Raw genomic sequence first — 22,399 nt, forward strand, 5'->3', positions numbered from 1 at the left:
AAAACATATTTCAACAGCATATACAACCCGCCGCTAGACAAGCAAGACACGCAAGTAAGAAAGAAAGGTTTATTTTACCGAATGTTTTTACAAATTGTGAAAAGACTGCGGTATTATTACCTGCCTCCTTATTATTTTCCCTGCTGAACTCGTACAAGTATAGTAGCTTAGAGCAGGCAAGAAGAAGGCCTTCGATCCTGGTGTATAAACTATGATTCCTTAATTTTTATTTCGAGTTGTCTTGGTTGTTCTGTGTTTTCTTCCTCCGAGTTTATTTATTTCTTTTTTTTTCATTTCCCTTTTGTTGAGATTGTATAACTACCCAGTACCTCCGTTGTCTGTCAGGCTCCGCGCACAAGCATGCTTATGCTTCTATGGGTCTGTAACTGATTCAGCATCTTTCAATGTGCAATAAATTGTATTATTTTTATTCAAATCATTATCGAAAACCTCAATTGATCCTGTCAACACAGCGTGCATGAAATTCCATTCTATTTCTGCAGGTCTCCTTGGACAACTCCACTTGGCTCAACTGCTCAGTAGAAGCGGACAAGTGCAGAATCAGCAGGCTGACAGAGAGCACGCTGTTCGATAGCAGCGGAATTACGACCATCAATGACCTAGCTCCCGGAGTGACGCATACTGTGTTCTTAAGAGGCTGCAATTTCCTCGGTTGTGGAATGTCTAACTCGTCAGAAGTACATGTTCCAGAATTGGGTAAGGAATTTAGATCGCGAAGTACGCGAACCTCCGCAAAAATTGCATAGCCTAATTAAACTAGGGCACATTCGCACTAAACTGCGGATATTTAAAAGACTATTCCCTAAACAAAAGCTGCAAATTGTCATAATATATGTTCTAAGAACTCTTATTGATGATTTGATGTTCATTGGGTTTTCCAATTATATCCACTGAAATTATCTTTACAGGAGCCCACACCTAATTGTTGTCGTTTGAGGAAATCGCATATATTTGATGCATGACAGACTAGGGAAATTTCAATCTAGTGCACAATGGCACGCTTTGAATCCACCTTCTGATTGAACTATGGCAAAGCCTCATCTATACTCACAAAACCTGGCAGTTTGACGACGGAGCCATAGAGTGCCCGGTCGCAGATTTGGAGCTCGATGATCTGGTAGCACACAGCATTAAAGAGCCATTTCTCGGGGAACCTGGACAACTCAACGCACAGCTTTTGCAGCGGCAAGGACTAGAAACATACTTGTTCGCTCGGGATAAGTGTGTTTCGGCGTCTCGACACAGCGGGGCGCCAGTCACGTGGCTCTCCTCTAATCCGCTGTTTGCCATTCCACCTTTTCTATTTCGGCGGCCTCTTCTCGTGGCGATCTGCCAGGCTTTCTCAGTATACAGGAGGCTATGACTATGGTTATTGGCAGGGAGAGAACGGCAGGGCGTCTCCTTCCAACACACGACCTCCCACATGTGCCGGTTACCTCTCACCGTGCTTTAGCTCTGCGTGCAAGCTCGAGACGCACGCGACGCCAAAGCGTTATCGAAGGTAGCGAGTGCGCGCTGAAGGCAGCAGTATTCAGACACTTCTCTGCCGTTCTCATCCTGCCAGTAACTATAGGCCAAAGCGCTGTTTACAAACGCATTCACACGAGGTGTGTGCACTGTGCGTCCGCAGAAACGAGATTCGCGTGAAATAAAGCGTCTGCACATGCGCCCTGCCGATAGCAGCGCCATCGCAGCAGTGTCACATAAGGACCGCGTGTTGGCTGTTTTGCAAAAACATGTTATGTTTATGGTGCATTCTTCGTAACACGTGGCAGTTTTCTTTCACGTCGTTAGCATTCAAAGTTTTTATCATTGACAGCTTTAGTTTAATGGCATGTTTTAATTCACTTTCGCATTGTTTACATATGTACACGTGTCTTCGCTTTCTCGTAGGACTCCTGGGAAAGCACGCGCCGAAAGAACGTAAAGACATACACAGGACGCTCATGAGGAATGAGCATAAAGTGTGCGACCGTTGCCTATCTCGAATGATCTGTTGCTATGTTAATTTTCGTTATTACTGCGATAGCAGTTTGTGGCATACTTCGCGTTTTTCGCGCCGTCGACCGTGCTCCGTATCGACGAGATGCCATTTTCGACACTCCGCCAAAAGATTTTAAATTGAGGTCACGCTGCGCACCGCGCCGCCTGTTACCCTCCGTCAGCGGATTCCATGATGTTGCATTTTCATGTCGAGTCCCGTTGCACAGTGACGCCACGCGTCTTAATGACGTTAGGCGGCACCTTGAGTCACGTGATGTCATGACGTCACGTGACATTCATATGTCATGTGATCATACGTCGTCACGTGACACCATGGCGATGTGTTTTCCTTTGTCCCCCTTGTTCCCCTTCTCCAAGGAATATTTTCGTCGACCACGGCGGCACGTAGAAACATAAACATGACACTTCCCATAATGGAAGCAATAAACACAAACAGTCTTCGCTATTAATGCCAGAAAGGTTCTCGGGCGACCCAACGAATAAATGTAGGTAGGTGTTAAGCCGGCGAAACCACGGGCGTGAAGTTAGGTGGAGCTACAATGCTTGAAACTCGAGTGCGCGATTTCGGAAGTGCTTTTCAGTGACCACAAGTCGGTGTTAGTGCATATGCAAGAGCATTGCATAAGACGTTCAGGCAGCCACACCAACGGCAGGAAACGGTTCATGCATGCATATGCACTTTCGAAGTTTCCCCAACTTTAAAATTGGGCGCGCATTTTTTTAAAGGTTTCTTCAATTACCACAAGGCGGTCCTAGTTTGTGCCCAATATAATTGTTTAACAACTTCACGAAATTCTGTCTACTTAATCAACCTTTATTGGTTACAAAACACGATGGAACTCCCGTCCGGTGTATTACTGGGTTCATTAGCAAAACCTATGCGTACTCTATGGTGCGCATTCGCACGTTTAACGTGCATTTACTTCATCTGCTAGAATGACACCTTAGGGGCACTGACGTCACACCTCAGCTTTCGCATTGCTTTACCTTACGGGTTGCCTAATTGCCCTAACTTTTTTGCAGTTCCTCGGTATCCGACCAATGTCACATTTACCGTCCTGCCAAACAACACGGCAGTGGTGAAGTGGATAGGTCATTCTACCTTGTGGGACTCCAGCCCACCCTACGATGTGACTTGGAAGTGCGGCAACGGTCCAAAAATGGTCATGATCACAACGCTCAATACGCTATCTATTCATGGTAAGACGCGTACATCACGTTGAACCTGGGCTGCACTCTGTGGGTTCTTACATATTCACCACAAAATCTCTGAGTACTAATTGTTGTGATTCACTCCCTGGGAAAGTATACTTTCCCAGGGAGTGAATCACAACAATTAGTACTCAGAGATTTTGCAGCACACTTCCCTGGCTCATACTTGAGCCAGTTTGGCGCAAGCTTCCGCCAGGCTTCAGCCAAGCTGGCTCTAGCTCGTGCCAGTGCGGCCCAAGCCTGGGCCGAGGAAGTGTGCTACTTGTGTACCAAGCACTTGACGCGCAATGCTTCTAAAAGTTCGAGAAACGAAATTATTTGTCGCTGCATTTTCATCCTAAGTATCTTGTCAGATCAGATATTTTATGCCCCGTAGACGATTATAATTTTTCCCTTTACTTGATAACAACTAGTGTACTGCTTCATTCATTTATACATTCCTCGCCCCCACCCCCAAGTTTTACGGGCTTTCTTTTCAGCGTCTTCTTAGGGAGAATCAGAAGTTCTAGAGCCAGTGTATCGAAGCACCTCTTTTTACAGCATATACAATAAATAAAACTACGAAAGCGAATCATGACCCAGATGCTTATATGTCAAATTTCCAACAAAGCACGCGTATAACTGAGAGAACTACAGGAGCTGCCTGGTAAGTGAGAAAGTCATAATGTGCTTTAACTAATAACTTGTCTTTATTTTTGCATTACCATGACGTCTCCTGTGTTCTTGAAATGTTCAGTTTGAAAGCATGAGGGAAACTTTTCGTCATTGGAACAAAATATGTTCGTTTTCCTTCGGTGAAATATAAAGATGTCCGCGAATAGGTTTACCTGAGACTCAAATAATACTTACGAAATTAAAATAAATGCGGTATCAATATCTCGGGTAGTGGTTTGATAAATGACAATAAAGAAGTATGTAAACCTTGTAATAGAACTAAGTTTAAATAACCTAGTACTTATTTAGGTGGTTAATGCGGAGCCAAGAACAACGGGTACAAAATGTTATGTTAGTTCGTGTGTACCAAGGTATTTGTATCGCGTGACGTTTGAGGAAAAAATGGAAATGAGGAAATTGAGCAGCTTTGTTCGAAAAGCAGATCCGGCGACAAAAAATGCATTGGCAAAGCAACAACAATGCACTACCTCAAGGACGACAACAAAGCAGAGGAAAATTCTTCTTTCAAAACTCATTAAAGCAAAAAATCGGATGCTCTATGTCAACTTACAGCATTTGTAGAGCCAGCTCTCATGGTCTACGTGTCCACGGCATGTAGTCTCGATGGTAAAGTCTAGATGATAACGTCATGGTGTTCGCAATAAATGCTGTTTGCCCGTGAAGCCGGAACAGTGATGAGTTTTGAGAGAGAAAACCCTAGGGTCATCCGTTTCTATGTGAAGACTGTGATGTTTCGTCACATCATGACGTCATATGACGGTGGGAAGTCACGTGTTACCGCGACGTCATGTTACATTGACGCCAGGTGACACACTGACGTGCATCGTTATGTCAACCGGGTACAGCTGTAGCCTCCACCGCGGTAGCGAAAAACTAGCGACACGAGTCGGTGCGGGTATCGCGACTCCAGCGACCTATTCGCGACTCCAGCGAAGCGGACGCCACCAAGCGGGAAAACCGGGAACCAGCCGACCCAGGTCGCTCCGCGCCCCTCCGCGTCTCTGGTGGCTTTCGCGGACACGTGTTGTCGGCGCGGTGGAGAACAGTGTAATTTCACGAAGGTTGGAAATCTTTTTAAGCTTGCCTGAGTGTTCATTAGTGTGGTGAAGCCTGAGTGGATTGTTTCCTTCCATCACGTGTTTGAAAGCCCGTCTACTCCACAGCACACGGTCGCGTGCTTTCGATTTCTTGGATGGAAAGGAATCACGGAAAAAGGTCTTGATTTCTTTTTCTGTCTCGAATCACATTCAAAGTGACGACTACTTGGTAACTGATAAGTAGTTTTTTAACCACTTATAATTGGGCTCCACCACCAAATAAACATGGCGGCTGGGTCCAGGTCGCGTCGACTCGGCCGGGCCACCTGAACGGGAGGCGCATTCAATTTAACAGATTTTCTTTTGTTTAATGCCCCATTTTATAGGTATTTGAACTACGACGGTTAAGTGTAGCCGGTGCACATAAACTCGCAGTCAAAACTTTTGTTTTCTCGGTGTATTTTGTTGTTTTCATGTCAAACGTTCGTTTCAGAGATTTCGTTCAAAACCGAAACTATGGGCTCCGGAGAAACAGTGATAGACTCTGATCAGGTTTGATCAGCTAAGGAAAGCGGCGATGACTACATAATTGTTCCACCGAGGGTAATTTTTAGCTAACTCGCATGCCTCGACCATGCGACTTATCTGTCCGCGAAATCGAGCTTTTGTGCGTACCCGCGTTTAAGAAACAGCTCCAGTCGTCTGCTCGGTCAACAACACAGGCTTCAGGAAAATTACGAAAATTAAGCAAGCGCTTCTTGAGCCAAGCAGCATTTTAACCCGTGGGCGCCCCACTAAGCAGTTGATACTCTTATTTCAATTCAGGTTTTAGTAGCAATCTTGAAGTCATATTGAAGAATATGCTGTATTATGTAGTATAATACGTACTATGTCCCACTAAAGCGATATTAGTATATTCTTCGGGTTGAAATATGAGCTTCGTTGACTAGCTATTAAGTGAACTGCTCAATAAAAGTTTATTTGACAGACAAAGAGATACTACTTAAACTCAGCCAAATGGTTCTAGCCGGCAGCACGGAGACAAACTGAAGAGAGTCTTCATCGGAGATTCACGCAGAACCTCTCTGCATTGAACTTGACTTCGAATCCTGAACGGACAAAATTAGTATTTTTTGTGGCCGGTCAACCTGAGCAATGTAGACGTATATTGCTGCTGGCTTCGACGGGGATATAATAGAAATATTGGAGGCGCGACAGATCATAATGCCGTGACAGCTACTAACTTTGCGAGACGCGGCCCCCACCTTTTGAAAGCAGACAATTTCCCTCATTAATGGTATGCAGCGAGCAAGTTTTCCGGAATCAAGTAATTGCGAAATCAGTCCAACTCCTTCGGTGTGGTCCAGAGGCTTTTCCGACAAAAAGCAGTCAAGATGAATTGCGAACGCACCGACCGGCGTGGGTGCCTCAAACTTGAAGCTGATCGAACACAACCAAACTCAAGAAAAGCAGCTATCGAACCTTCCCATTCACTTGACTGCAAAATTGCTGTTCCCTCGAGTGAAACACCTCGTCTATCGTCCTCAGTTCACTGTTCTACATTCTTATAAAGAAACCACTTATCAGTTACCAAGTGGTCGTCACTTTGAATGTGATTCGAGACAGACAAGAAATCAAAGCGTTTTTCCGCGATTCCTCCCCAACCAAGAAATCGAAAGCACGCGACCGTGCGTTGTAGAGTAAACGGGCTTCCAAACACGTGATGGAAGGAAACAATCTACTGAGGTTTCACCACACTAATGAACACTCATGCAAACTTGAGAAATTTTCGGACCTTCCCCAAATTACATTCTTTGCCACCGCGCCGACAAAACGTGTCCGTGAAAGCCACCAGAGAAGCGGAGGGGCGCAAAACGACGTGTTCCGGCTGGTTCCCGGTTTTCCCGCTTGGTGGCGTCCGTTTTCCTGGAGTCACGAATAGAACTATAAGTCTGGGTAGAAGGAAAAATCGGCACAGAGCTGCCGACAGATGGCACAAACGGCGCGGATCGCGCGGCGCGCAGGCCGCAACTGCCACAGCCCCCCCCCCCCCCCCCCCCCCTCTCTTTCGTTTTTCCCCCTTCCTCTTTCTGCTTCGAGTATGCTATGTTCTTGTCTTTCGTTTTTTTGACTCTGCTGGTGCGGTGGCGATTTCCAAAAGATCGTTTGTTTGAGCCCGAAACGTTTTAATACAGCTTGTGCGCTCCAACAGCTATCTTCGAAAAACGCATGAACCCGCAGAGATAGAGGGTACAAGGCATTATATCAAGCAACGAATAATTCTGACAAATTTGTATTGCTATATTACAAAGAATAATACAGTTCCGCAGTCACTTGCCTTGATGTATCCTCCACTGAATTGCGCACTTATTAAAGAGTACTTTCATGGAGTTGGCGCTGGGAGAGGTGAACATCTTAACAGCAACATTCTGACAATATTTAGAAGAAACAAAGACCAAAATCACTGCACGTGCGGGTGCTTCGGCTCGCTTTAAACTGTTTAACGTTTAGCGAGAATAAGTTGCAAATACCTTGGGGAGGTTAAGAGATAAATCAGGGAATCCACGTCTTAAAGAAAAGAGTTTTTTTTTTATTTTATGACCATTCGCGGACAACTTAATTGTCCTTTGTTTTTGTTTTTGTTTTTTGTCTTACGACTACATATATTTACATACAGGTAACAATCACAGAATCCAGCTGGAATTCACCTGCAGTAAACAAAAATCACGTGTACCAGTCTTCCGCATATTTCCGATCACCGCATCATAGATGAGTGTGCGTGCTTTGAGCGAAAACCAAAGCATTGCTTGGGCCTCATCCACTTCTAGAGGCGGAATGGCCTCGTAGGAAACACGCACGGCAAAAAAGATGTTCCAATCCCGATGTGTCGATTTCGGCAAACTTCGCGTCGGCGCATGCGAGCCATCTGCTCTTCCACGCAGCGCGCGACGAGACCAGACCAGAGAAAACCGTTGCAGCAGCCATGGGTAGAAAATCATAAGCTGGCGCCGCTGGACTCGTGATTCCGTCGGCCCCCAGAGTGGCCTTCCGAATCGCTCAGGCTGACGGAAAACGTCGACGGTATGGTGATTGAGATCGTCTTCTAGCGCAGCGCGTTAAAACGTAGCGGTGAAGACCTGAACTAGGTGCAGGTGGAAACGCATGAACGGATGTTGAGATTCGTAGCATGTGGCGCCTCACCTTGGTCAATCTAGAAAATTCGGAGCTGCACTCGGCTGGTTGTGTCACGAGAAACCATGACGTCTTGTGACACTGTGACATCACATTACGTGATCACGTTGCATATAGTGAAGGGACCACGTGATTTGCCAATATTCTCGTCACACTGCGACGCCACGTCCTACCATAATGTCTCGTGACGACGTGATCTGTTCATACAACACTGTGATGTCACTTCGTCACATGACGTTAAGTTACGTGATCTTGTACTTTCCTGTTGATATTGTGACACTTTTATCTTAATGTCACGTAACGTGACTTGACGTCAGGTCACGTGGCGCCATGAAGTCAAAAAGGACCTATAAATGCTATCCATTTAGACCGCATCTTGGATTCACCGGTGAAAAATCCGTCTTATGGGGGCCAACCGGGAAGGAATTCTAAGATTAGAATACAACAATGTACAACATTTTTCGGTTATTAAACTCTTAAAAACATTTAGGCGTCTACTTTCCCTCAAAACATGTTTAAGCTAATTATTATGATGTCCCGAGCAAAAACAAATTTGAGTCTGCCCTGATTGATTTAGGCCAACACATTTTTTGGCTCAGAGAGGGTTTTAACGCTCGAAATGATTTTTAACGCGACACATCAATCATAAACTTCTGGACGTCTGTCCGTCTGTTCGTCCGTCCGTCCCTTTTCCGCTAAATATAAAAAGGAAAAGCGGCGTCCCGTGATGTTACGTAACGTCATGTGACCTATACATCTTGGGAAATGGACGGCATGTGACCTATTCGTCAACTCAGTTTCCTCGCAAAATTTAGCGTAAAAATTCACGTATTGTGGCCAAAATATTTGGGAGTTTTCTTAGACCGCGTTTCCCCCTCCGCTAAGCCCTCCTCAACAAAGAAGCCGCTACTGCGGCTGCGCCTCGATGGCTTTGACTGTAGAGTTCCGGGTATCGCAGCGGGCTGCGGAGGGCGTTGCGGGACTGCGAAAACCATGTACGAAAACTCTTCAATAATGCAGTTTCCCTGCATAATTTAGCGGAAAATATTGACGTCACGTGACGTGACGTCAGGTGACCTATACAACCAATTTGTTTTTCTGATAAATTTAGCGGAAAAATACACGTCACGTGACACACCGACTCTCTCATCAATTCCCTCGCCAATTCCTCATAATGCATCTTATGCATTAAAGCACTTTGAAGCTAAAAGTCGCAGACAATTTTTTTTTTCTCTTTTAAGGACAATGACGAGAAGATCATTTTTGCTTGTTCTCCGTATGCGTGTGGCTTTGAGAGTCACAGCGGGTTTTGCGCCACATGATCGATAGACATTTTCCTTGGATTGCAGTAACTCACCCAGTCTGTACATAACAGAGACTTCGAAGAACAAACGAAGAAACGGAAATTCTTACTTCCCAGTGGCTGAACTCATTCACAAGTTTATTCGCAAATCCCCGTTTTTTTTTTTTTTTTTGTTTTTTTTTTTTTAAGTTGCTAGGATTACATCTAATAATTTTTAAAAAATTCTCGTAAACAAGAATCCGGAAGTCTCGCTGAATTATCGTATTTTTCCCTCTGGCAATTAAAATATAAATGTTCCTCGCCTTATGTTTTGTAACAGTAAGAGCAATCCGTAGATGGGTGTCAATCATTTACTATTGAACACTTGAAATTATAAGAAAACGTACTGACACAATATACATTATGCATGGCGTCCCAAAAAAAGTTGCACGCAAGTTAAAAAAAAGAAGACACCGTTCTGCGAAAGTGAAACCAAACGTATGTTCTAGAAAACGCCTTACGAAAGTGCGCACTTTTTTTGCGTGTGCGTTTAGTTATTAATATTTAACACTAAGTCTCTCACTGATTAATTATGCATTTAGAAGCCCTGGTGTGTAAATCAAAAGTTGTAAAACGCACTCACAAACACCCAACAAATCTATTTGCTACGTAATACTATTTACGCGTTCTTTTTTTTTTATGAAAGTTTGTGAATTATAATTAAAGACCACGTGACGACGCGGCCACGAGTCGCGCTTGCAGTGCTCTTAGACGCACTCTGAAGGACAGTGAATTATCACTGTCGCGCTATCCGAAACAATGATTCGTGCTCTGGCATGCCTGGCACAATATAGGCCTGTTTTTCTCGGCCAGGGGGAGCGAGCGCGCCAAGTATACACGCCCCTGTAACGGTTGCATTCAGCATAAAGGCCGGTTCACACACACACACAGCACGGCGCCACATTCGCGCTGGAAAACGGCGCTGATGCAGCTCGGACTTGCACCTGACTTATCGCCGATGTGGTTACGCAGTGGTAGGGTTCGGTAGGTATAGTCTGAACAATATTTGGAAATACAAATATTGAGATACAGTACAAAGAGAGCTAAAAATACTTGCATTTAAATATATTTATAAAGATGTATCGTGAAACGTCAGAAATACATTCGAAAACAACGAAAGCAACGAAAGTATTTGGAAATACAAACACAGGAGTACTATAATACATTGTCCATACAAAACCATTATTTCAAATATTTCTTCACTGCGTAGAACTATTTCTTTGCACTCAATCATGTATGCAGAGGACCAAAAATTCTTACAACCTCCAACACTCTATAAGCATATGATCCAAATTGTAAGATCACTTTTTAAGCTAACACATAACTACTCCCTGTGAGATACAGCCAGGCGTTTTACCTCGACGTCTTTTCGCTCCAATTAAATTGACAACAGCTTTAGCAACTCGCATTTTTCATTGTAGTAAGGGAAGCAACTTGTTTGTTTTTCACCATGACTCGAGCGCGGGTTTCTTTATGCATCTGTTATCCTAGTGAGGCAGAATCACAAATACCCCTAAATTATTTTTGTGTCCTCTCAAATCACCTCGATAAGTCACCGGTATTTTGACCAACCCTGGTGCCTCTTTCAGCCTTAGTCTTACGACGTGCAAGGAATGAAGATCAGGTAAACCGTAATGTTTTATCCCTCAAGCGCGCCGGCTACGCCGTGAAATATCGAATACACACGAATAATCGACCACCTAAGTCAGAGAATTCATTTGAACTCATGTGCAGAATAGAAAAGGGGCAGTATGGTCAGAGACGAGACGTCCCAGATTAAACTTGTTCTTTAGCTTCCGTGTAGAGGTCAACGATTCCACGATAATTGTAACGAAATACATCGGCCCCTAATGGTGCTGCGATACCAGGAAAACACCCGAAAATGTCTTTCTGTGAAGAAATACAGAATACAGTTAACCGTTCGTGTTGCGATTAAGAAATAGAAATATAAAATGTACATTTAAAATACTATCGCGATGCATCTGCGTCACGATACTTCCCAACTCTGCACTGTGATGCACTTGACTTATCGCCCAAGTGTCGAAGTGGTGAGCGGCGAAACTGAGCCGATGCATCGACGCTAATCCAAAAAACTCGGCTCAGCATCAGCGACCTATCGGTGTCTTTATCGCCGCCGATACGGTGCTGCGCTGTACGTGTGAAGAGGGATTCAGTTCGGGGTCACACTGCTCACACATTATACAAAAGACAGTCTGCGCACAGAGTCGAACGGGGGTCACCGCGAGATCCGTTCTTCGAATGCCCCATGATGAGTTCAAGCAGAAACCTTGGCACATGGCATTCGAACCCCAGACATTGCGGTGACTTGTGTTTCCCACGGTCCACTACAAGTGTGAGTCGGCATCTGTTCAAGTACAGTAAGAGAGTGTCTGAAAGAATTGAAAATATTTAAATAAACGAAATGAAAACGCAACACGCCATGCCCTATCAAAGCGATAAGGGTGTTGTTCTTTTAGCTTTTCTTGTTTTTGTTGTATTGTTGTCTTTTTTCGGTTGCGCAATGATGCGTTCAAGTTTACAGTAAAATTACTGTAAAATGCAAGATGTTTTGCCATTTTGATAAGATATTCTCAAGAATAAGTGCAGACAAAGATTAAAACAGAACGAACTCGAAAATGTTTTCCAGGCTGCAAAGGATAGGCAACAAATTTCTTGTCTCTTTACTAATTTTGAAATTTGTAACATCAATGCCCTAGATTCGGCTCAAAGTAACCGAGCTACACTTGACGCCGTAGCTCAAACGTTTAATATGGAGCTCAAGAACAAATGGCACATTGTTGCCTCAAGCAACGTAACAGTTCACCACAGCACAAGGTCCCAGGACGCAACAGAGTACAATCCTACGTACTTAATGGAGCGGAGGAGGCGAGGCGTTCGTTACAAGACAATTCGTAAAAGGGAAACTCGTAGCAGGGCTATTGGTCACAGGGGAATTTGTCATAGGACAGTTCGTCGCTGGGTCAACCAGTCGAACACCAAAAAAAGGTGGCATGCGAAAGGGCTGTAATTTGGGCGAGTTGGTATGATAACATGGAACGTGTATGTGTAAAGATGAGGTTTGAAAGAGAAATGTTTTCGCACACTTTACGGTTTTGGAGCTCTCAGTCACTTTTGTTGTCTGGGTTTTCAGTTAAACCCTGTAAAGGAATATATTTGGTCTGGTTTCCAAAATTTGCGAATAAAAAAAGGACCTGATGGACATTTTAACTCATAAAAATGTTTGCCCGATGGACATTTTGACTTGATGGAAATTTTGAACCTATTGGATATTTCGTCTCGATGTTGATTTCGACACGCGTCTCACGTTACCTGTTGGACATTTGGACCTGATAGACATTTCGTTCCCATGGACATTCTGACCAGAAGCCCGTCCCACGTAACCTATAAGACATTTTGACCCGATGAGCATTTCGTCACGATTTACATATTGACCAGAAGCCGTCAAACTCGTTAGGAACGCGGAACGCCGGCGTTGGGCGTTTGGCGTTTGCGTTCGAAAGCGTTAGAAAGTTGAGTGGAGGCGAAGGCGAAGGCAGAGTTTTATCTCCCCTGCGTTCGTAGAACGCGCGCCACGCCGGCATCTGGCGTTTTGCTCTCGCATTCGAGCGCGTTCCACGAGTGCGGAGGAGACAAAGGCAATAAAAATTCAATGAGATCCAACACGAGTGGTTTCTGCAGCCAATTTTCTATTCGAAATATAAAACAAACACTTAGGTCTACCTCGTATTCAATTGAATCAAAGCTCAGCATTCTGACGACCCCACGCGCTCTCGTCTCCTGTTTTCGTCAGTTACTCGACGAATATATACTATTCTTGCAGATTTCTCCGAGTGCGGTGTAGGCTTTTATTATATATATAAATACCTTTTTTTCATTTGCCTCGTTGGGTCGTTTCGCTCTATAGTGATCACCGCCCCATCGGTCTGTGATTCGCTCGTCTTCCAAGGAGTGACACAACACAGCGAGGAATTAACGAATGGGTTTACTGTGCTTCCCGATTTCCCGTCCTCGAGAGCCGGCACTCCGGGCCCGCCCACCCTGGTCGTCGCCTGTCGTTCAGAGCTCGCGATCGGAGTCCATGTCCAGGCCTGCGAATCGTGGTTCCCACGCCAGGGCTCGCTGCGTCGGCTAGCTGTTCCTGACCATCATAGCCTTAGTCTCGCTACGGAACCATTCAGGGATCCTCATGGCCAAGGCCGGAATGTCCAGGGCTCGCCGTTCCCGCCTGTCTTGGTCCGAACTTCGCTGGTGGACCGTTCCGGGGATCGCCATGGGCCAGACCGGCTGCATCTTTCTGCCGGGCCCCTTCCTCGCGCAGCACGCCCTGTCTAGCTCCAGTTCGGCTTCCACGGCCAACTGCTTGTCACACGCCCTCCACCCAGTCCTGTTCCCCACTCGTCTCGCGCAGCCTTTACCACAACCTTCTTCGGCCCTAGCTTTAAATGACACTATTTGTGTGCGCAAAAGACAATTAACCTTTATATGTCCAGCCTTTTCGTCCTCTTTCTGCGTGCGGATAAGCAATTCTCTGGTCGAAGCGAAGAACACACTGGCCACATTCGCGTCTCGGCATTTCATGGTCGTATTGGAACGCGGCTTTAGCGATAGAAGTTGCCGAACGGTACCTTCCAACTCTCCCCAGTATACATAAAGATACGGCATCGCAGTCAACATATAACGTCGGCGTTCGGCTCAAAACGTAAACGTCAACCGGAGTGTAATACGGCGTGCACTTTCGACTGCTCCTTGCTCAGCTTCAGCGTTTGTCCCCCCCCCCCCCCCCCCCCCCCACCCGAAAGCGCCCGCGCGCTTTTGCTTTCCTCTGACGTCAACTAGTGAGGGGGGGCGCCTGGGTCCGTCGTCACCCCGCGTTTCCCGTGGGTTGCGTGCTCTCTTTGTGTTCCGATGCGCCGAAGACGTATTTTAGAACACTCCCTCGACGTACGCCGACACTGGAGCTCGTAAAAAATTGGTCATCTTACAATAATCTGAGCGAAATATTAGATGTCTCATGTCGCCCGTCGACGCGAATGACTGACGTCATCATGATACCGTAGTTACAGCCATATCCGACGCTCGTACTTAGCTCATGAAGTCTGGTTATGAGGACACCTTCCGCAGAAAACACTAAATATCCAGTTGGTCACCGATAGCAACGTATTTAAAGAACTAAGGGGGAGATTTCGTGGGAAACCTACAGTATTCGTTTTACGTTAGTAGATGAATAAGGACGATCACGCAAATGCATGTAGGTAATATAATGAAGGGCCATGATTCCCAAAAAGCATGTAGATCAAATATTTAGAAAAAAAACGTTTCGCGACCCTTTCATATGAAGAGTGTGATATGAATAAAAATGGAGCACGGTTTAGCGGTTTCGTGAATTTGAAGCACTTCAAATAAATGTTTTTATTTACGGTATTTTTTATTATTATTGTTATTCATATTATTATTGATATTTTATTAGTATCATTACCTTTAACATTGGTTCATACCCCAACTTTAATATAAAGTACACGTCTCATTAAACCAATCACGCGGTAAATGTCACACTATTCCTCATGAACGAATTTACCCGTCCAAGTGTTCAAATCTTAAATCACAAGCAAATCCTACGTTATTTTCTTTTCAGATTTTATTGACGCCGACTGTCAAGTGTGGGTGACGGCAGTTTCTTCGTGGCGCGATTTATATGTCCACCGAAGTCATGAGGTTCGAGCTGTTGTTCAGAACGACCAGTAGAGTAAAAAGTCATAAGCTTATCGCGGCAAAAAAAAAAAAAGTGAGATCACTATATTATTGTTAATCTGAACTCACCAACACCTCGCATGGCCGTACGTATGATCAACTGGTTCTACTTTCTCAGCTCAGATTGATTTCAAAATAAATCACAGCGCTCTCCAATTCATGTTCTTCTTTTTTTGGCGCACGTGTGTTTCGCTGCATGTTTGCATTCCTATGACATTACAAAATGGCTTCTTGAAAAAAAAAAAGAAAAGAACAACATGTTTTTCTTTTTTTTTAAGTCTGGTTGGGACACGCATGTCAAAAGATTAATTTTACGCGAAAAAGGAAATAGAGTCATGTTGACTGCGAGAGAATTATTTAAAATTCTGCTCGCGAAGTTCCTGACGTCACGGTTCATTCCGGAATGACCATCTCGGTCGTGAAGGCGAAGCCGATGCACCTCTTTTCCACGCGCCTGAAACGCCGAGAGAGAAAAGAAGTGGAAAGGAGGTGACTGCCGACAAAATCGCGTCTCGCGCCGTCAATGTTGCTCTAAATTTTTTTTTTTTTTTTTTTTTGCGAGAAAATTATTTTTTGACGCGCGTGTCTCTTTCCCCCCCCCCCCCCCCCCCCCCCCCCCGACTGTAAAAAAATATTGTTTTGAATCTTTTCGGGGGCCCTTTAAAGGGGGACTGTAACGATTTTAGGACTTTGGTCAAAATTTGGGAAAGTTGCTCTCTGACACTTCTAAAGTAAAAAGCAGAAAATCTATTTTGCCTTCGTCTCCAAGTTGTTATGCAAGAAAAAAAAAAGAATAAATATTGGCATTTCTGGCACCCCTCAACTCACTCGCAGACTTCACGGTTACGCATGGTCGCACTCCTGGCGACGTAATTCGGGGTGCCGTGTAGCTTCCCGTGTTCTTTTTTAGAGGACTCTTCCTCTCCCTCTTTCTGCTGACATTAGCCGGTGTTATGTTGCAGTTTAGAGCCGAGCGAGGTCGCGTAAGCTTCTTGCCGTAGCTCCTTCGCATGCCACTCGCGGCTGCAGGTGGGGGGAAAAGCTCGACTTTTTCATTGCGATTACACAGAGGAATCGTGACATGTTTTAATGAAAGAGATGTTTTTCTATCATCCGGGACACAATACACAACATAAAAACGACGAGATACAAATTATTTAAATCTTAAAATCGTTGCACCCCCCCCCCCCTCTTTAAAAGACGCCGGTGTCGCAAACTCGGGGCATCTCATGACTGCTCCAGAGTCAATGTGATTTAGCTGATAACAACGGGAAAGAATGAGTGCCTAATCAGAAGTGTAAACATGATTGGCGAGCAGCGCGTTCCCTAAGTGGTCAGCGACTATACAGGGTGTGCGCGTCACTTCCGGCCGCCATGACGAGAGGAGAGATATGCTTCCGGTTCTCCTATGCTTACCTTGTGTTTGGGTGGGTACGCGACCACTCTTGACTCCTTAGCGAGCGATTCCGTAAAAGCTACGCTCTAGGACTGTGCCAGTGTCGTGCTTTTAAGTTGGCGATGCGTACCGGTACAAACGAAATGTATCAAGTGAAGTTACTTCGATTATCTTAAGACGAGGGACGCTGTCGAGTCCGGTTGATCGCAGGACGACGGCATTGGTAGACGGTGCTAGCCTACTTCGTTCTGCTGTTGACAGACGGCGCAACGCGACAAACGCGAGAATGCGGCGCCAGCGCCTTGGCGGCGGCTACGGCGCCTCGGCCGACCATCTTCGTAGAACGATGGACCATAGTCGCACGTACGAATGCAATGTGCAGGACGCTCTGGGAAAAAAACCTTGAATACCGAAGCAAGCAAGTCAAAACACTCGAAAATTGTGCATTACAGAGGCGTCGCGCCAAAAAACGCGTAATGAAATCTTTCGGAATATTGTCTGCTAAAAACAAGACCCGACTCTGCGACCGTGCTCTGCGGGGAAGCTCGGCACGAATCTTCGTCGCGCGGAAAGGTAGGTGCCTATCGCCGATGCCTTACCGTTCAAGAAGTAATTTAACACGTTTAGGAACGTGTACCTTGGTTCTGAGTCGTTTGCGAATAAACAAGGCGAGTCGAATAGGTAGTCCCGAAGATGCGCCCACGATACCTTCGGCAGATTTGTCACTTTTCTGATGAACAAGCGCTCTACCTTCTCACCAATAGATCGAGGGCATGCGTATCCCGTATAAGTAAATTTCTGGAGGTAGTCTTTGGTGGTGACACTTTTAGAATATGCGTTACTCGCTGAGTGTGCTCAAACACAAACAAAAACAACAACCGCAAGTAACATACTTTCCATCGAGACAACTGCAAGAAACATACTTCACCTCAAGACGGCAAAACGTCTGGAGTTGATTGACTGATCGATCCTTCGGAAATTCTTATTGACATAATTAACGAAGTCAAAAAGGTTGCATTGTTGCCAACCTAACAGTCAATGAGTAACACTCTAAAATCTGAAGTAATCATGTGCATTTGCTGATCATGTACATCCACAAAGTTTAACAGCACCGTTTAGGATGTGCGTCACTGCAACCCACGATGCGTTAATGTTTGATTCACCATAAACACGAAGTTCTCGTTAAGGAATATTTTCAAAGCCGTACCGAAGTTTCGTACCATCATGCTGATCGGAACAAACGAGCTGTTGAGAAAAGTCGCTGAACATCTCCTCTTCCAGTGTATTGACCTACCAATCGCTGTTGTCAGTATTCGTAGCATGTTCGCACGTGCTCGCAGTGACATATTTCCTTCGTCTAACTTTATCGGGATTTTTAAGCGGAGAATGCGTGCGTCTCTTGTCCAAAAGTGCGTGGCGACGAGCACTCCCTCATAACTTGTTTTCTTGTTTCTACCGACGAGCAGTAGTTGCAGTAGCTAGTTCATGAAAGGCAACAATGACTTAGGCATTGTTTTGTATTCAAGATCTTTATTTCTGCCCGCCATTGAAGGTCACTTTCAGGTACGGATGACTATGAAGGGCACGAGTTTCGCCATCTTTGTTGAAATCTGGAAGACAATGTCGTACCGAGACCTTCCTGCAGCTCCAAAATACGCACTGCTGGAAGCGACAACACGTCGTCCACACTCCGCATTCCTTGAATGTAGTGGAAATGCGCGACAACTGCAGCGTAGTGTCGGCAAGGAGTCTTTGTTCTTATAACATCGTTGAAGTTGGTGAACTCGAAAAGGTGACGACCCAGTGGTCCAAGTCAGTAAAGCTCAAGAACCCATGCCTGCTGTTCCGGGTGGGGCAGGGCACGGAGCGTTGTACGAAGAACAAGGTTCCGAGCAATCAGAGCAACGTTGAGACAGGGTCATCCGCTACAGTGTACGGATTTGTGCTGTACAACCCGTTGGACACGCTCCGCCCTTCTCTACGTTCTTAGCCTCGATCCGCATCTCCGAGGTCCTGCATTGTGGCTTTCCGCTGGCCGGCCAGAATACAGTTATGGTTCGCATCTTCGAAGATGACGCCAGTTTGTTTGTCTGCAACTTTTACAGTTTCGAGGCTGATGGACAGCTGTTCTCGGAGTACGGCGCTCTCTCTCTGGAGCGTTTTCAAACACTATCAAGAGCCAGGCTTTGGAGTTTGAAAGATCCCCTCCCACTCTACCTGCGGAGAGCCAGGTCGTGAACGAGCTCTGAGTTCTTGGAGTGCTTTTCGCCTCTCGTGGAGTGATACCCGCACGTGCGAGTATGTGGCCTCCGCGCTTGAACGCCAGGTTGCTGTTGCGGGGACCTTTACGCTTTCTTTCCCCGACAGAGCTTACCTAGTAACGGCTGTTTTTCTGTGGAGAACTTTTCTACGTTTCTTACGTTGCACTTCCCCCTCCTTGGTTCCCTGGCGCGTAACCTTATGTCTCTTCCGGTTTTACTGGAGCGGGGGCACTGAGACAGTTAAAAGGTCGGTGCTCCTCCGCCTTCCCACGTCACTTGGCGGCAGGGGCATGCTCTGCATTGGCACGGTTTGCCGCCTGCTCTCTCTCCGCACTGTTCTCTAAGGTTTTAGATTACCCAGACCACCCAGCATAGTCCCTCGCTCTTTGTGCTTGTCCCTCGCGCGTTGGGCAACCTTTACTTGAGCGCAGAAGCAACGCCACCATATTACCAAGCGGTTGTGGCTTGCCATGTGGAGTTGAGACAGGCGTTACCAGACCTCGAAGTGCGCGAACTGCCACCAGCTCGCTTCGTCGAGGTACTTTGCATGACCCGGTTCACTTTTGAGCAGAGGGATCGGGCGAACGTCTTTCCGTGGACCTGGTTGGTTTCTCGTCGCCTTCCCGGACGTGTGGAGAATTCTAAATGGCGTCGGGGCTGGGGTGTTTTTGCAACAAGACAACGGCTCCAATGCTGGGCCATTGTTCCCGTACTGAAGTGCCCCAACTGTCGGAAGGTGAAGACGAACACATAAGCTTTCTCCGATTGTTCCGTTGCGACCACATTTTGGCACTTGGTGCGCCATGACTTCCGGGGTGTAGGCATCTGGAATTTTATAAGGGGTGATAGGTGCCCCCGTGGGGGTTCGCACTGCTCCTGTTGGCAGTCGGCCAAATGGTTCTCTGGCAGAATCGTTGTGCGGAAATTGGCCAGCAACGACGGTCTCGTGCAATGTGGCCCGTGCACTCTCGACTGCTGGGTACCCTGCTCCGCCACATAGACTCCGAGCTCTTTTGGTTCGGCGAGGAATAATTCCTCAGGCGGTGGTCTTGTCACTACGGTAGGATGGTCGGTGGTCTTATTCACTTGCTTTTCGCGCCTCTCGCACAGGTGTGAGAGGCGCGGGGGGGGGGGGGGGGGGGGGAGGGGGAAAGGATCGGACGTTGGTCAACCGAACACTATACCTGGATAGCATTGTTATTTAATAGGTAAAGGAGAGAACACTCCTTATGTGTGCTGAAGAGGTGTAAGGTGTGGCCATGTTTGCTTCGCCATGTTATGTCTGTTTGTTACTTCCGCCCCTGGATCTTTGTAGCGTACATGTTCCTGTTGTATACCCGTTTCCCGGTCTGATTTATGCCTTACGGTGTATAGTGTCAATAAAATTTTCTTCGTCAGCCAATCGCCTTGCGAGGTTTTGGTCGTCTGTATCCGTTTATGTCCGGCTGGAAGACATAAAAGACAATGGCGCTGTTTTCCAAGAATCCAGTGACTTTTGCCACCCACATGTAGTTTTAGGAATGTTTATGCAGCATTTAGTGCACCCATACACCGAACAATTTTTTTTTTACTTTCTCTAAATTTTGACGTTTATAGCTATGGTGTCCTCCCGTTTTGCCGATGGTCGCAGAGTCAATTTTTTTACCATAATCTCGTTGCTATTTTTAACACAGTTGCAGATGATGTTGCCACGCGCGCCGACGAGCGAGCGTGAAGCCTAGTTCACATGCAGCGGTTTTGGCCCTAGAGCGGCGCGATTTCTGCCGTCGCGGCGCTCTGGCCAGCACCAGCAATTCTGCGGCACAAGCGCCGCGACGGCAGAAATCGCGCCGGGGCCGCCCACACTAGCGAGAAAACGCGCCCGGCGCGCCGATAAATCGGTTAAGCGGGAAGATAGAGGGCGTGTCTCTGCACGCGCTCGTGGCGCTGACTGTGCTTCGGCGACATTTTGTTACTTGCCGCGATCGGCGTGCCACGCGCGTTTTCTCGCTAGTGTGGGCGGCCCTTTAGGGCCAAAATCGCTGCATGTGAAACACGCTTGAGCGTGGCAGAATGGTTAGCGCGCTTGACTGTCATGCGGAATGTCTAGGTTCGATTCCAGGCAGCGGAATGTCCTTTTATTTATTCTTTCAACTTGGCGTTCTCGTAAGTTCAAGAAGATTGAAGTAGAGTAGACAGTTGGGCGAGTTGGTAGTTATTGAACATAGTGACAGTTGCGCACACAGGGACAAGGACAGAGAAGAGGAACACGTAGACGACAGACAAGCGCACACTCACAACTCATGTATTGACAAAAGAAGAAAAGAAAGTGGTACAGAACGCGGAATCCGCTCGAGCGTTGGTCACACAGGCACGAGGGACAAGAGGCCCGAGGGCTCGAGGGGTACTGTTAAAATTACCCACACGAAAATGATTTTAAAAAGGCAATTTCCTCCTCTGTTAATGACACAGACGGAAAGCTGACACATCGCTCGCCCATGCTTAGAATAATGAAAGCTTCAAAAATCTCTCTGGTGTGTTTTTCCCGGTACCTGCCTATTATCTTGGTGTCCGCTAAGGATGGCGTACAATTACACGATTTACAGTGAAGGGGTAGATGGCCCCCCACCGTAGACTTTAGAGAGAGATTGTGCTCTCGTAGCCGGTCGTTCACACACCGTCCGGTCTGTCCAACGTAGCTTTTACCACATGAAAGAGGGATACTATATACTACACTCAGGGAGCAGGGCACATAAAAGTGGGAGTGGTTCTTGTGGCACGTATGTTTTTTAAAATTGTTTACCTTAGCATGAACTTTTTGACAAATTTGAGCCATTTTTTGGGGGGCTGACATCACTAAATTGACCCCGTAACGGCTAGCCACCTTTTTAAGATTGTGGGAAATTTTATGCATATACGGGACGACCACAATTCTTTTTTTGTCAAAAGCGGGCTTAGGTTTTTGAACTCCCTTCACTCTCTTGACCAGAGTTCCCACTACCTCAGTCAGCACCTGCATAGGAAAGCCCGAGGATGTCAGCCTCTCAATTCGTGCTTCAAAACTACATTGGAGGGTATGATAACAAGACTTATTTAAGGCGCTTGTAAGGCATGACATAGCTATACCCCTTTTAACGACTTTGGAGTGAGAGGACGTGTAGTTTAGGATGCCTTTCTTGGAACGAGGGGAAAAGGTCCAGCACAGGTGATTGGGTAGCAGAGAAAGCGAAAGGTCCAGAAATTGCAAAATTCCTTCCTTTGGCGTTTCACAGGTAAAGACAAGTCCCAAACCACATTTGTGGAAAATGTCCATTGTCTTACAGACAACATCATTATCGACCGTTTTTTTGTACACCAGCAAGAAGTCGTCGACATATCTAAACACTTTTGTGACAGTCGTGGAATCAATGGAAGACTCAATAGCACGGTCAACACCCGAAAGAAAAATATCGCTTAAAACCGGTGCTACACATGAGCCAATGCACACACCCGACTTTTGTAAATAAACCCC

At 46.1% G+C, this 22,399-nt stretch overlaps 1 protein-coding gene across 1 annotated transcript in view; it reads left to right on the forward strand.

Moving 5' to 3' along the window:
- LOC120849806 overlaps positions 1-15,408 on the forward strand; it is a 60,254-nt gene extending 44,846 nt beyond the window's left edge. The window contains exons 9-11 of the mRNA XM_040222042.2: positions 504-717; positions 3,049-3,225; positions 15,137-15,408. Coding sequence (XP_040077976.2) covers positions 504-717; positions 3,049-3,225; positions 15,137-15,246 — 501 coding nt within the window. The 3' untranslated portion in view covers positions 15,247-15,408. The remainder of the gene's footprint in view (positions 1-503; positions 718-3,048; positions 3,226-15,136) is intronic.
- The last annotated feature ends 6,991 nt before the right edge of the window (positions 15,409-22,399 follow it).

The sequence above is a fragment of the Ixodes scapularis genome, unplaced genomic scaffold (assembly GCF_016920785.2).
Source record: "Ixodes scapularis isolate PalLabHiFi unplaced genomic scaffold, ASM1692078v2 PGA_scaffold3__209_contigs__length_174095766, whole genome shotgun sequence".
NCBI lineage: Eukaryota > Metazoa > Arthropoda > Arachnida > Ixodida > Ixodidae > Ixodes > Ixodes scapularis.